Here is a 16,225-nt window from a genome sequence, read left to right as displayed (position 1 = left end):
CTCATACAACCATACGGCAAAGGCGGCTTCGACGTCCCGGACCTTGAGGCCTACTATCTATGCGCACATGCGCATTACGCTTATCACTGGTTTGTTCCTACCCCCTACATGCCTCAACTGGCTGTGGAGGACTGGATAGTGCACCCCCTCCCGCTTGATGGTCTGCTTCATTGTCCGGAATCATTAATAATGACATCTAGTACCTCTGTCTCCTGCACACTAGACGCATGGCACCGCATAACCAAGAAGTTGTCTTGCAGTCTGCCATACTCACCTACACTACCACTGACTTATCACCCTACAGGAGCGAGGTTTCCGGCTGCTATGTGCACGCGCACATGTCACCACTTGGGGCGATCTATTCGCAGATGGTCAGTTCAAGACTGCTGAGTCGTTCTTTGCTGTTCACGCCCGTACTCCGCTAGATGTGTTTTATTACCTACGACTGCGCCAAGGGATGAAGGACATCCTGCCTGAGTTCCCCTGCGAACCTGAAATCCTGCCTCCACTTCATTACCTGCTATCTTCACAAGATGGCGCGCATCTAGTCTCTGGTCTATATCGTCAGCTCAGGGCTAACGTTTCGGTAATGCAAGCCGGAGCCCGATCACAGTGGGAAGTCGATCTGGCTACCTCCCTTACTGACGAACAATGGCAATATTGCTGCGCCCTCACAGCCCGCATATCAGCCAGCAGTAGACTCAAAATAATACACTACAAATTCCTGCAGCGATTGTACTATACCCCGGTAAAAAAGCTTAGGTTCCGACTGGCAGACAGCGACAGGTGTGAGCGATGCCATGCGGAGCATGCGGGCTTCCTTCACCTTGCTTGGGAGTGCCCTCCTGTTCGTCTCTACTGGCAGCAGGTTCACGATGCCCTTGCGACAATGACTAGTGAAAAAATACCTGTAGATCCATTAACTATGCTCCTCGGTCACACGCCAAACGTTCCTAAATCCTATAAGAAATTCATAGATACCGCATTGCTCTTGGCAAAACGACGAGTGGCGTGTCGCTGGGGTCGGGGCAGGGAGCCTAAATTCAAGGACTGGTTAGCGGACTTGACATACTGTCAGGAACAGCACGTCACTTACACTGAACTGTTACCGATATCGTCCCAACCTAAGGACATCTGGGGTCCCTTGGTTAACTATCTGCTTGCGCAGACAAACGATGCGGATACTCCAGAGAGCACTCCTGCGGTTGATACTGCTGGCATTCAGGGATAGGAGGTAACATCTTCCGCTACATGCGCCACCGCTCTCCCTTTGGCCCGGCACATTGACCCTATGCCTTCCTTTATATCACACCTAGCTCTCCACATCATAGTTACATATTGCTAACTGACACTGCCCCTTGGTGGCACCTGTCGGGCCCTCCAGTCTTACGCAGTTCCAATGTGCCACCTACACTACATATTCATTGCGATATATTTGTTAACACCCTGTATTGCTTTGCATTGTGCTCGCCCGCCAGATGATTATGTACTGACAAGAATGCTTCTGCTATACAATGTACCTACATTGCTCGTTGATATGTTGTGGTAAATAAATAAATAATTACCGGTACTATTTTTCTATGCATTAACTGAAAAGGATAGCTCAATAAATAAGAGGCAGAATCCGTGGTATCTGAGTCATACGGGCTTTAATCAGATGGCTCGAGCCAATGGACCATCGGGTTCCATCACCCGCAAAGGTTCAGGAAGGGACAGACACAAGAAAAGGGGGAATGGCAGCTGCAGCATCTCATTAACATCATACAGTATATATAGTAAAACAGTACAATTGCATTGAATACAGTAGGCGTAACAAGTGACAAACGAAAGATAAGAACACATGGGCGTGAAAAGAAGGCGTGCACAGGGCGTGCACGGAAACATGTGATGTAAACGTCACATAAGTGTCATAAATGGGTGGATACATGGAGGGGGCTACCTGGGCAGCTGGAACCTTTAACCTACTGGTGCGCGCAAACGAGTCATGACGAGTAACTGGGGAGAGCTGGGGGCTCTGACTTCTGGCACTAGAAGAGGAGACTAAAGTCTGGGATGTCAGAACGACCTGTACCTATAGCATATCTGATATCTCGTGTTTAGAGTACATGTTGCTTGAATCTAAATGTCATCAGGGCAAAGGCTACTTGTCACTAAGGCTAGTGCATGCATATATTTCTTTGGATATTGCGTGTGCTATGAATCTTCTATGGATACTAATTCAGTAATTCTCTTGCATGGAGACAGAAAGACTAGACTATGGATGAAGATGTTTATGTGGTTCGTTAGCTAGGAATGTGAAGCCGGGGAGCTGAACTGATAACTGTAGGCATAACATGTTCTTGCCAGACAGGCAGGCAGGTCAGGCCGGGCACCGCGCTGCTTGGCAGGATGTAAGTGAAGGGTCAGGGATGCGGGAGGGGCTGCATCGCTCCTCGGAGTGGTTCAGGAGACTTGAGACTTGAATCTGGTGTCCGGGCCCTGTGAGGCCTAGAAACGGGGACAACTCGATGATTTAACGTGCACAATGTAAAGACGTTGGCAACATAGGCCTAGAAGCCTAATTCACGTTGCTTTCAGGAGGACTGGATAACTGGCATACTGACGTTGGACACAACTATAAATGCGTCTTTATTTGGTGTGTGGGGTAAATATGCATATTAATCATGCACATATAACATACGATGGGGAACACGTAGGGACACATGACAGGGCAAAATTCAATTTTCCACAATGTACGATGCTATGCTGAATGGGAGTTCCATATCCATGTGCATGAATGACTTTCTTAGTTGTGTTGTACTATGTTGAAAAACAATAAAAAATAAAAAAAAAGTATCTTTGGAAATTTTATACCCATTAATTAAATCTGCTGCACTCAGGAAAAACCATGTCTTCACACTGCACAAGATATACTGGTCGCCCTTGAAGCTTGCCAAAATAAGGGGAGGTGGAGAGGCTAATGGCACGAGATGTGGAGCCCCGAACGCGGATGATGTTCACATCTTTGCAGCTTGCTCCCGGATTCAAGAGTTCTGGGGCAGTGTGGGTAAGACCTTGTCTGATGTATTGGGCATGGAGGTTGAGGTAAGCCCCTCTCTTATTATTTTCAGTATTGTATTGAAGTCTGATGGTTTGTTGGGGTTCTCGGGGTCCGAGAGTAAATTGGTAATCTACCTCGTCCTTTTGGCAAGAAGGTAGATCTGTCAGCTTTGGCGCCAGGCCCTCCCACCAACTTGGAGAGCCTGGTGGAATCTGGTATGATATTTTAGAGACTTGGATCAAAAGGTCAATCAGAAAAGGGGTAGGGCAGATGTGGGGTTGTTTTGGAACCTGTTAGATGGTACTGTCTGCGTTTAATCTATCTGTGCTATCCTATGATTAGACCTCATGTTTAGCTCCCGATGAGTGGTGTGGCCGGGTTCCACTTAAACACCATCAGCTCAGTCTACACCCCTTAGATAAAATCGACAAGGATGGAATAGGTTGAGAGGTTGTTGTATCTATGGAGGTCATATGATAAATAATTTTAAAAAATCCAACTTTGCAACTGTACAATCCCTTTACATAGATACTAAACTCATTTCGAAAGGTTTTTTAAAATCGACAAATGGGTTTAGGAATGACTATCAAATTGTAATTTAAAAGGCTGTTTCTGTGCATTCGTTTCAAGTGGCAATTCAGTAACCTATATTTTAATGATTGGTAACTCTGATTCCAAATTGGAGAAGTAACCGATCCTCAAATGGCAAAGGGTCGCTTTTTGGCCCCTTCCCCTTTGTGAATGGGCCTTGCAGCTTCAGTGGGAATAAGTGGTTGTCCAGGGGGCTGCTATCTCCTCTCACTGAGGTTTTCTAAAATTGAAAACGTTTATTTTAATGCACCCTGATTCGTTTAAGGAACTTGTTGTGCAATTTGGAAAAAAATCATGTGAATGGTGGTCAGCTGCCCCTTTCTGGCCACCATCCCTGTGGTCTGCAGTCAGTCACAAAGAGCTGAAAATTGAAAATTGAACCAACCTACTGGTACAAAATTTGCAAAACGAAATAGTGTTTGTAAAACAAGTTATTATGCAATTTGTGACCACTTATTGAGACCACTTAAATAATATATGTGGTCTATATTGCTTTGGCACTATGCTTGTGCCAGACATTACCACCAGATTTAGCACTTCATGACAATAAGGGGAACAATAAGCTCAAACTATTTCTGTGTGCATTTAACAGTTATTGCTGACCGGGAATTTCCTATGGCTTTGCCCTAGCTCTGCGAAACTTCCATGCTACTGACTCTTCTCCAATAACCAGGAGCGGCCCGTGCAGGTAACAGCGGTGGAGCGGCTGAGCGGGATGGGGAGGGAGTCGACAGAAAACCACGTACCTTTTGCCTGCTGCATCGTTCTTTCACATCTATCTTAAGACATGACTTCTTACATTACTCAACACAAATTTCGATGCTCAAGGAAAACCCCTGTGCAAAAAGGCCTATCTTTTTTTGGACCGCACATAGACAAATAATATAGTGAGATCCCTTTATATCTCGGTTTGGTCACAGCGAATCTTGATTGGGTTTGATACATAACAATTTGATTTGACTAGAGCTTGACATGTCAGTTTCTGAAGTAGTATGGAAGTAACTGTGGATGCATCGTGGATAAGCTGTTTCCTGATGATTATTTATCACATTAAGGGGGCAATTATGATGCGGACCAGATAGGCTCCGACTGATGGTCGAGGCCTTTCCGGGCCGCATCTCGGTTTACTTTCCGTCTGCCATATTACAACGCTGGCGGTTGGAAACTAAATCAGCCGGTCATCAGGCTGGCTTCTGACGGGCTTGAGGAGCTTGTCGGGCAGTCGGAGGCTGGTTCATAATCCCAAAGGGTGGTCTTTCTGCCCTTGGGATTACGATGCACGTTTCCCACCAGGGTTTCCATACCGGCCTTTCCGACATGGCAATCCTGTCGGAAAACGTGTTTGGGGGCCCCTAACAGGGCCTCCTTGCAGTGGTGCTGACTCCGGTTTGGGGCCGGAGTGGGCACCTATGGTGCCTCCTGTTAATCCCTGCACCCTGTGGTATTCACCTTGAGGTGCCTACTACAGGGTGCAGGGATTAACACCACCTCCCATTTCCCTATGGGAGCATGTACTAGAGCCCTTTTACAGCCATTAAACATGCTCCCATAGGGAGCTGTGGGAATGTGACAGAACAGTGTTCGGTCGCATCGTAATCAGGAGGTCAGGACCGCTGGCCAGAGTTCAGTTGGTCCCAGTTTCAAGATGGTGTTGTTCAGATGCAAGTTTGCCCGACATCGTAATAGGCCCCTAAATGTACTGCAAGATAAATGTCAGCCTACTTCGGGTCTTTGACTTAGCAAACATTTTCACATGATTTCTTCTTACCTTTTTGTTCAGATGGTTAATGAATTTCAATTAACTTTTTGTTATCACTTATGCATGTGCACCCACTCTGCTTGTTAACAAATATGGATTGTCATCTGAAAAGGTAGCCACAGGGCCTATGCTGGGCGCTTGGTTTTCCCCTTTTTATAAGATTTATTAAAAAAAAAAAATGAGGCCACATTTTGGATCTTAAAATTATTATATTTTGTGTGTATTGGTATTTCTGTAGCTCAAACATATCTGGGGACACGTGAACAGAGTAACAGCAAATCAGACTTTGGTGCTGTGTGAGCGATGGGCGGGATAATTCAAGATCATTCACAGTATAAGGGGGTTGGCTGCTTTTACCAGGCCCGGAGCCAGAGGAGTGCTGCTATCAGTTGTGGAAAAGGTGTTGTTTGAAGAGGCAGGTCTGTTAATCCTTTTTGAATGAAAGAGTGGCACTTGCCAAACAGATATGAGTAGGAATGTTTTCTTGATCCTTGGAGGAAAGAGTTTTGTCTCAGAGGCTTCCTTTCTCCATTTAAGCATTAGGTAAAATGAGAGCAATTTCACATCATTGTGTACATTAATACCCCTTGAAACCATCTTAACTTATAATTGCAACTTTTACTGAAAAAATACTGATGAACATTATTAAAAGATCTATTAACCCCTCCCATGCTCATGACGAGCTCATGAGCCACGGTGCTCCGGTGCTCATGACGAGCTCAGCTCGTCATGGCCCGTGGAACGCTCAGGTGCGGGGAGAATTCCCCATCTGTGCTGAACGTTCCACTGGAGCCAATGCACCTGTGACGAGCTGAGCTCGTCATGAGCACTGGAGCGCCGTGTCTCATGATGAGCTGAGCTCGTCATGAGCATGTGGGCGCTGTGCGCGCTCCCCTCCCCCCAATACAGCAGGTAAATAATCCCCGCAGCGAAGGGGTTAAAATAAAATGGTACAAAATTTCGAAATGTCAAAATTACATTGAAAAATATTTACCTGGGTGTCTGATCCTTCTGGAAAGTATCTGAAATATGGATAGCGGTCAAGCACCATGAGCTGGATCTCATTTGCTGTGCAGTCTATCCTGGCAATGGTTATATTTTCATGGTGTTGGTACTTGCTGCCAAGCACGTCCCAGATGGGGAATAACTCTTTGCATTTCTGGGACCAGGGAGCATCTGTAACACAAGCAAACATGCACAATCTCTCTTTCAGGGGGTTTCATTTCATTTAGGAACATTTCAGTAATAAGGTAAAACATGATTGAGCAGACATGAGTTCAGTTTAAAATTAAGTTCGGGCCCATTCTTAGCAATTTAAAGGGACTTTCTGCTAAATTGAAGAGACTTTTTAAGAGCCCATACAGTGCAGATCAGTGGTTCCTAATCTGTGGTCCTCGAACCATGAGAGTCTGCAATACCTATTCGGGGGGTCCGTGATTGCTTAGAAAATTCAATAAATATCAACAGATTAATAAACCATAGATAAAGAAGCACAATGTAAAAATAATATATTTCACATTTTGTCATATAAAACTGGAGGCTACATATTAAGTTGGTATCCTCAGATTGATTTGTGGAAGCAGTGCAAGAACATCGAAAAGAATGTAGTGTGAATCATGGGTGGCCTCAATTGAATTTAGAGATGATCCGTCCTTATCGTTAAAATTACAATTTAAAGGTTTTTATAGTTGCTTATGAATTAAATAAGCTATTTAATAAGTTGTGTATTTTTGGGCGAATGGTTATTTCTCTATTTTTGTGTATTTCTTTGAGGGTCAAATCATCTAAATTGCTTCAGCCATGGTCTCCAGCTTCAATTTGTGATTCAGTGATTGTCCCCTAATTCCAGTAATAATAGGGGAGTCCACAAAAGTCACCTGTTAAGAATGGCTGGTGTAGACATAAGAATACATCTTATTCCTCAGTATTGTAGGTGCAACAATCAGAAATATACATTCCAGTGTATTGCTTTAATGTATGACTTTGGTTAGATTTTGAGATCTATTGTGACATCATTTACCAGAGGGCCCTACTTTAAATCTTTATGTGGTACTAAAACAAAACCCGGATATTGCATGTTATTTACCTAGTCAGAACAACTAGGAGAAAGGTAGCTGAACATCTAAATTTAAGGAGTCCCCAATGCAGTCACGCAAGTGGGGCACATACGAAAACATGGCTGATGTCCTGTATGCCTACCTCATTTAGAGACTGGGGAGTTTGAAATCGGACTCTGAGCTGGCTTTGTTCTCAAAAACATTAAGCGCCTGATAACGGGTCTGGCCGTCCGAGGACCGCTAGGCTCATTGTAGCGCAGCAGTGGTGGTCCAGCCACCACCGCACCGGTGGTCTGACAGCCCCATTACGAGATGGGCGGTCAAACCGCCCTGGGACTGCTGCTGCTGCAAGGTAACCGCCATTCCCTTGAGGTGGCGTGGCAATTAAAGACTGCAATATGCTTGGCGGGAACGCAGTGGTCCTGCCAAGCATATTGCGAGGTTTCTCTCTGCCGGTGGTGACATGGAGGTTCCTCCTCCATGTCAACCCTGACGGAGAGGAAACCTGGGCCTCCTCCACTTGTGCATGCCACAGGGGGGCATAACGTATGCCCCCCTGAGTGCATACGTTATGTCAGGTGGTGCTGCTGCGGACCAGCCTTCCATATTACAAGTTTTAGGACAGCCAGCGGTTTCATGGAGGTCTTTCCTCCAGGAAAAGGCAGTGATGCTGAAACAAAGGGGGTCCTACAGTGCCTTCTCAGCCTGGGGATGCACACAGGGGGGCACAACATGATGAAAGGTATTTCAGTGCCACAAGTACATACAAAATGGGCTCTCAGTCACCCATACACATTCATCACATTCATAAGCACACATGTCCATAGATCCGCAAAGACCACACTCTTACTGACACACACAGCAGTCCTGTTATAATGCCCCTAGTTAAAGTACTTTGTTCAAACCATATTATCTGGTTCTATGGACATTAGACTGTGGCGGTCTCATGGAGGTGCTATGTTAGGCTCATAGCAGAGCCTTTACAGCATACCAGCGCCATGACAGCGTCGAATGTTCATCCGTGCACGGTGTGGAATGAACTAAGCGCACACATGACAATGCACTTTTGGGTGAGAACATCATGTGCCCCCTGCATCCACCCCATGGGCAGATTTGTCCAGGGGCCCTGTTTGGGGCCCGCTCTTTGCCCTTCTGCCAGCTTTCATGGCGCGAGCACAGCCATGAAAAGGCTTGCGGAAGGGCATAATATGGAAGGCGATGCTGGGATCGGCACCGCCTCCAAAACTCTTCATTTCCAACACCGCTAGCACCACATGATCCAAGATCCTGGTGGTGCTGGTTGTGTTGTAGCGGGCTGCTGGTGGTCCGACCACTGTACTCTTACTACGGCGGGCGAACCGTAGTAGTCTGACAGCCACAGCAAGTACAGCGGTCACAGAACCTCTGCACTCGCAATAAAGCCCATAGTCTCCTGGGCCATTGAAACCAAGACCCCAGGAGAATTTATTATATTATTTTAAAGCATTTACCAAGCTGAAGCTTTTGCTATTCAGCTGTGAGTGCAATGCCCTCCAGGGTCTGGTCTGTGGCTGCGTTTTATGTGGCCTGATAAAAAAGACAAAAGGTTCTCTTGTGGTCTTTTTATGAGTGCATTTTTGGGGCTGAAAATTTGTAAGAGAAAATCTCATGCTTGTTACTTTTTTTATTTTGTTTTAAAAAAAATCAATATGTCTCTGACTATATTTGTAAAGAGTTTCACCAACAAAATATAATAAAACTATGTAAAAAGAGAATATCACAGACATGTATTTTAATAAAACTTAATTTAACATGTTTAAGTAACCAATATTAATAAGCATTGCGATGTGTGTATTATTAAATATACATTTGATTACAATTATTGGTGTTTTTGGGAGAAAGATGATAGATCTGCTTTATATATAGTGGGTTGAGTGCCTGGGGGGAGAGGAAGAGTATGGGGAAGGGGGGGGGGGGGCTGTGGCTGTGGCTGTAAATGGCTGGGGGTGACTGCCCACAGGGGGTTGGTTGCAGGGCTCTTCAACCATACGTTTAAACTTTTGTACGTTCGTTCAAAAGGGATTTTTTTAAGCCACATCTTCATCTAACTATAACATCACTTTAACCTTTGTTATTTTGTGTGTATATATGTATATGTAACCAAATGCACACTCGACGTGAAGGAATGCCCAGCTTCTCGTTTTTGCAATGATTTATATGACTGAACGAATCCTTTGAAGTCTGTGTTTTATGTTTGTGAAAAACCTGTTAAATGCAAGTGCATGTAATTGACCCAGTATTTCCATATGATTAAGATCTGAAGAGATCGAAAAGCGTTATGGAGGCTTGCTGTTTCAAACTCTTGAATAAATGAAATAGTCCTACCTGAAACTGGCTGGTGGGCTTGTGTTACTCTTTCAGGAGAAGGAGAGTGTTCCTGTTTTGAAATATATATTTGTAAGTATATTTAGAATGAATTACATTTTTTACAATATTTTCTATGGGTGTTAGTGTGAATCGTCTGCCTCCTTCATTTCCTATCAAAATGTTTTGCCGTACTAGTTGTTGGCCATGTGTGTGCTTGACTTGACATATTCCAAGGCTGGTCTAGAGTACATCAAAACCTATTTTGTCATTATCGGGATTCTAGTAAAATTCGAAGTGTATTTTGTGAATAGCGTTTCTCTTACTCGAGTGTGTGTGTGTTTTCTTTTAGCATGTCCTTCCCTAAATCCCTCCTTAAGTTTCCCCTCACCCCAACGATTTAATAGTTTTTATTTCCCATTTTCCCACTGCTCCCCTGACAGCCACAGCAAAAGTATAGTTTGTCCATTTCCATGCTCCCTTAAACATTAGTTGGTATGTGCCAGTCCTCACCCATTACCATTTGGTTGGCAGGAAGTCCTGCAGAAAGTGGGTTTTCTGAGTGGTGAGATGATTCATCACATAGAAACATTTTGAGGTTAGAAGATGAGATGGCAAATTAACTGTACATTTGGTTATGTCAATATCAGGCATGAAGAGGTTTTCAAAGTTAAAAGAAAAATAGAGCATCTTTTTAATGATATTTCACTGAACATCAATTTTTTGGGGCACACCTGATTTGATGAGGAATGTGAAAACTATAGAAGCCACCAGTGAGCGACAGATACCACCCACTCCATTGGCTGGTCAGGAGACAGCATGTGATGTGCACTAATTTGCACAACTTGGGATCTATATTGATTACGTACAACCCATGTTTTTGTACAGGAAAATGTGGAATTTCAATTAGGATCTCCCCATAGAGAAAATTGTTAGTAGGACAAGGTATATATTCCACAGAGTGTACGGGTTGCATTGGGATTGGCAATCGTTAGTAATCATCAATGCTTTCTCCCCATATATATTTGCAAACTATAGAGTTTCTATGTAAAAGAACCACAAAATTGTCTCCAAAACAGTAAAACCATAGGTTATTTTTAATTTCCAAACAGGGTAGAATGAGAAGGTGGTAGATGTACCTCCTTCTGATTAGGTGGCAAGAAGACTAACGGCAAATAAAGTGCATTATTTTAGAGTGGTCCCTGTAGTGTTGCATGATTAGAGATGACTGGAAACTTTTGGTCCCAGACAGAATCCGTAGAACAGTGAGATTTGTGCTTGGGTGTGGGGATAGAATTCCTGCTGTAGAATTTTCAGTTAATAATTACATGCTGAGGAATAAAGACGTGCAATACCAAGTTCCAATTGAGGCATGATCATTTACATGTACTCGTGATGGATAGGATGTTACACAAGGCAACAAGATAGGGGATTATGTAAACACCGGATCCGAAGAACCAATAGTGCTCTCCCTGAGAATTCGTCGTGTTCTAGCAAACTTCTTGTGCATGTCATGCGTGCCTCAGTGGAAGTGAAAAATCAACAGTTGTCATATGTGGAGTCAAAGAGCAACGCTTGCCGGTGCAAAGCCTGTGAAGAAATTGAAGGCCTTTTGGGAAGTTTGTTTGTCGTTGGCTAGGGCGAGGGCGTTTCCTGCCCCTCGCGCTATAAATTGGGTTGACGAGTTTGCCCGCGTTGTTTACAGGGCTGCCGACTAGCGTCACCTGCTGCAACCGCCATCTTGGGTAGGCTTTTGGACTGTTAGCGGTCTAGTGCGAGGGCGTTTCCTGCCCCTCGCGCTATAAATTGGGTTGACTAGTTTGCCCGCGTTGTTTACACAGGCTGCTCCCTTACACACACTGGGAGTTATGCTGCACACCCCACTGCTCTAGCGAGCTCTCACTTGTTTTTTTAAAAAAAAGACTTGTTTCGCTTTTTATAAAAATTTTCATTTCTTCATTGTAAATGTACCATTTGTAGTGCGCTTGCTGCTCTTACTTGTGGGGACATTGGGGGCATTTTAGAGCCGTTTTAGGGCTCCTGTTTTACCGTCGGGCTGCCGACTAGCGTCACCTGCTGCAACCGCCATCTTGGGTAGGCTTTTGGACTGTTAGCGATCTAGTGCGAGGGCGTTTCCTGCACCTCGCGCTTCATAAATGGCGGTTTTTTGTCGCCCGCGCAGCGGGCGGGTGCAGCGGGTGCGCCGATGGCACGCCGGAGGCGCGCCAGAGGCAAGCCCGTCTGTGCCCGTCTGTGCCCGTCCGGGCCAGGACGGACCCAGGGCCAGAGACCCTGTCTGTGGCGGATGACACTTTCACCACATATACGAAAGAGGAATTACTCCTTCTACAGCCGTCAAACGCGCGAAACTGCCATCACGGAGTCAGATCCGATGTTCTTTTCACGCCATGTGATTATTGTCCTTCCAGGGACCAGGTTGGGTACCTATTAAAGAGCCCCTTAGGTTAGGACTCCTGAATTGTAGGTCCCTGCCTAAACACTCTTTACAAATTCTACACTTGATTCAAGACAACAACCTAGATATCTTGTTTCTGACCGAAACCTGGACATCGGCCTGCTCAGACTTTGACCTTGTCAATGCCCTCCCATCCGGCTTTCTTATTCAGTCCCTCCATAGACCGCTAGGAAAGGGATGTGGCTTAGCCATAATCCACAGGGAGAAGTTGTCTTGTAGAATAGATAAGGGGCCCATTCAAGACGCAGAAAGCTGCTATTTTCGGATTCAGCTGTCGCCGAATCATTCCTTATCGGGACTTCTGGTCTATCGCCCCCCCCGGGGACGATAAAACAGTTTTCCACCTCCATTCTGGACCATGTTCCCGTTTTAGCTGCATCCTCTCCTAATTTTGTTTTATTGGGGGATTTGAACCTTCACTTCGACCTGCAGGAGGAGAAAATAACTTCTGACCTTAGATCTGAACTCATGACAGCCAACCTCAGGTTACATAATCTGGAACCCACACATGTGAAGGGCCATTTGTTGGATTGCGTGTTTTCTAATATCTCGCACCTTCAGACGAGCCCTCCCCTCCCCATGCCCTGGTCTGACCACTTTCTGGTGCCGTTTGAACTGAATTTCACTATGGACCCTTTCTCTCCTCTAGGTCCTAGGGCACCACGCACCTACAAGAGAATTTGGTCTCAATTATCTGCCCAGAATCTCTCCCGTACCCTTGAACAATCAGTTCCCCCATCCGGCGGTGATCCTTTGGTAGCCGATGTCGCATTCCATGATTGGCTCTGCCAAGCATTAGATACTGTTCTACCTCTTAAAGCCACTTCAAACAAAAGGAGTGGCCCTAAGTCCTCTTGGTACACCCCTGAATTGGGATGTATGAGAAAGATATGTAAAAAACTGGAGCGGGAATGGCGGAAGAACTGGGCGGCTAACAACAAAGATAACTATCGTGAAGCGATGAGAGCATATAAGGCGGCCCGCAATTTGACCAAAGCCGCCCATTTTGAGGAAAGAATAAGAATGGCAGGTAACTCTTCTAGAGAAACATATCAGATCCTTAACCCCTTCGGGGCTGATGACGAGCTGGGCTCGTCATGGCGTAGCCTCCTCGCACGCTCATGACGAGCCCAGCTCGTCATGAGCCCCACCCTCGGGGGAAGCGCCAGCGCTCCCTCCGAGTCTGCCTGATTTTTTTTGTTTTTGCGGGGATGGCAGGGGAAGACCTTCCCCTGCCTCCCCCCGCCCTCCCCGCCCACGTCATCAATGACGTCAGCGCGCGAGGCGCGCTGACGTCACCGGAGGCTTCCTTTGTTTACAGACGCGCAGGGAAGCCATTTGCTTCCTGCGCGTCGTTGCACAAAGAGGTTAGTTTTGCGGCTGGGGCGGGGGGGATTGTGATGCAACTTGCATCGAGGGAAAGGAAAGGCTTTTCCTTTCCCTCGGTGGCATTTTAGAGGTTTCCTGCTGCACGATCGTGCGATCGTGCAGCAGGAATGTTAGGGATTTTTTTTTTTTGGGGGTTTTGTGATCAGTTTCTTAGTTCGGGGAGCGGCCCCTTGGGGAAGGGTCGCTCCCCTTGTTGGGGGAACATTATCTATGAAGTCTTTTCTTGGCTGCAATGTTTTGGAAAGGCCGTTTTGTGTACAAAAATGCTGATGGGGGTCATTTATAAAGTAAAATGATAGTGCATTGTAATGAAGGATGCAAGTGCCTCTGTCCTTCATTACTTATACTGATGTGTGTTTCTGAAGTGGCTAAAAAACACACCTGTGCTGCCTAGGCAAAGCTCACTAGTGTTTTTGGCCTGATGAATGTTTTTTTTTGTGTGCTGCTTTTCAAACACATGCTTTGTCTCCAGTGACCATGTGTGTGTTACTATGCCATGTGCGAAGGGGTCCCTTGAGTGAGCTGTCCATCATAGTGGGAAGCTCACAAATGTTTTTGGGCTGTTGATTGTTACCTGAATTTGTGCTGCAACTCTAGCGCCATCTTTGTCTCCATTGACCATGTGTGCGTTACTATGCAACTGCACAAATGTGCGCAGGGGTCCCTTGAGTGAGCTGTCCATCATAGTGGGAAGCTCACAAATGTTTTTGTGTTGATGATTGTTTTCCTGAGTTTGTGCCGCAACTCGAGCGCCATCTCCAGTGTCCATGTGTGCGTTACTATGCAATTGCACAGATGTGCGCAGGGGTCCCTTGTGTGAGCTGTCCATCATAGTGCTTGGTGTATGCACGAAACATGTCGACGATAGGAGTTGATAGGTACATCTGGACACAATACGTTTAGGGCAGCCTATCTTTCCACCCCGTTTATTACCACCTAGAGGCAAGAATAAAGTTTATTGTAAACCTACTGGGCAGGTATTTCACACATCACATAGTCCACTCCTCAAATACACATGCACCACACATAGTCTAATAAAGTGCTCCTACGTAACTTTCGCAAGTCGCAGCACGCCCCAGCCCGTAGAGGACTGGGATGGCCCCAATGATGAAGCATGTCACCGTGGGGCAACCCTGGTGAGTGAGGGGACACCTAAAAGAGGAGCATTTCTCCCCTTTTTTGTACACAATACCATATTTTCACAATCGACCCCAATCGACCCCAGTGTGTGTTGGTTGTTATCTGAATAAACTAGCAAGGCTCTTAGGTATCTGGAAACAGAGACCATTTGTTCATCATAGTGGGAAGTTCACAAATGTTTTTGGGCTGATGATTGCTTTCCTGAGTTTGTGCTGCAACTCGAGCCCCATCTTTGTCTCCAGTGTCCATGTGTGCGTTACTATGCAATTGCACAGATGTGCGCAGGGGTCCCTTGTGTGAGCTGTGAATCATAGTGGGAAGGTCACAAATGTTTTTGGGCTGATGAATGTTTTCCTGAATTTGTGCTGCAACTCGAGCGCTTGCTTTGTCTCCAGTGTCCGTGTGTGTTACTATGCCATCGCACCAATGTGTGCACAGGTCCCTTGAGTGAGCTGTCCATCATAGTGGGTAAATTTAGGAAAGATGGTGCACTCCGCTAGTTGGTGGGCGTTGCCAATAGGGGATCTTCTGTGTGAGTTCACATGCCTCTTATGTGTATAAATGGTCAGAGACTGTTGAGAGCAGCAGATGGGGAGAAAGAAGCTCCTGGTCATAGGAACTGTTTTAGGATTGCGCTTGTGAAAATCAAGGATGCAAGTGCCTCTGTCCAGCATCGCAGTTAACCACAGTAATTCTGTTGTCCCCCTCCCCATGAGAATCCCTGATGATGTCAGCGCGCACAGCACGCGCCAACATCTTCAGGGATTCCCAGGCGGTCGGGAAGCCATTTGCTTCCTGCGCCTGGAGGTGTTAGGTTGGTTTTGAGATATTTGGGGGGGTTTGCAAAGAGGCTTCAGGGGAGAGGTAAGTGATTTTCCTCTCTTCTGATGTCTCTTTGCAGGGCATTTCTGGCTCACGGTCGCGCACAGCATTGCGATTGTGCGGTGGAAATGCCCTCACTAGCACCAGGGATTTTATTTTAGATTGTAGGAAGTGACCCATTGTGCAAGGGTCGCTTTCAGGTGGGTCGGATTTTAAATTTAGATTTTCTGGCCCCCCCCCCCCGGTGGGCAAATCAACCCGTACTTTTGTCCGTTTTGCCCTTTTTGATGGCCCATCTGTGTGGATGTGATTTTGGGGGTACATTTGTGTATTGTTTATTCATTTGTTATGTTGTTTGTGAAATGTAGTATTAAATTATTTTTTTTCTTCTTTGTTTTTGATCCAGGCTTTTGCTGTTTGTATTGGTGTAGGTTGTGGTTCGGTTAATGCTGGTTTTGCAGCTTGTGTAGTTGCATGTGCTTGGTAAGTAAATGTTTTTTGTACTATTTTTCCTAGATAAAGTTATTGCTGTTTGTGTGGCTTTGTGTTTCTTGATTGTTAACTTTTTTTTTTGTATTGCTGCTTGATGTGTACTTTGTCTAATCTAT

At 45.6% G+C, this 16,225-nt stretch overlaps 1 protein-coding gene across 1 annotated transcript in view; it reads right to left on the bottom strand.

The window, feature by feature from the left end:
• PDILT (protein disulfide isomerase like, testis expressed) overlaps window positions 1-16,225 on the bottom strand; it is a 303,945-nt gene that overhangs the window by 74,898 nt on the left and 212,822 nt on the right. The window contains exon 9 of the mRNA XM_078665093.1: window positions 6,385-6,566. Coding sequence (XP_078521219.1) covers window positions 6,385-6,566 — 182 coding nt within the window. The remainder of the gene's footprint in view (window positions 1-6,384; window positions 6,567-16,225) is intronic.

The sequence above is a fragment of the Lissotriton helveticus genome, chromosome 10 (genome assembly GCF_964261635.1).
Source record: "Lissotriton helveticus chromosome 10, aLisHel1.1, whole genome shotgun sequence".
Classification (NCBI taxonomy): Eukaryota; Metazoa; Chordata; class Amphibia; order Caudata; family Salamandridae; genus Lissotriton; species Lissotriton helveticus.
This window is presented reverse-complemented; position numbering and strand designations above follow the sequence as displayed.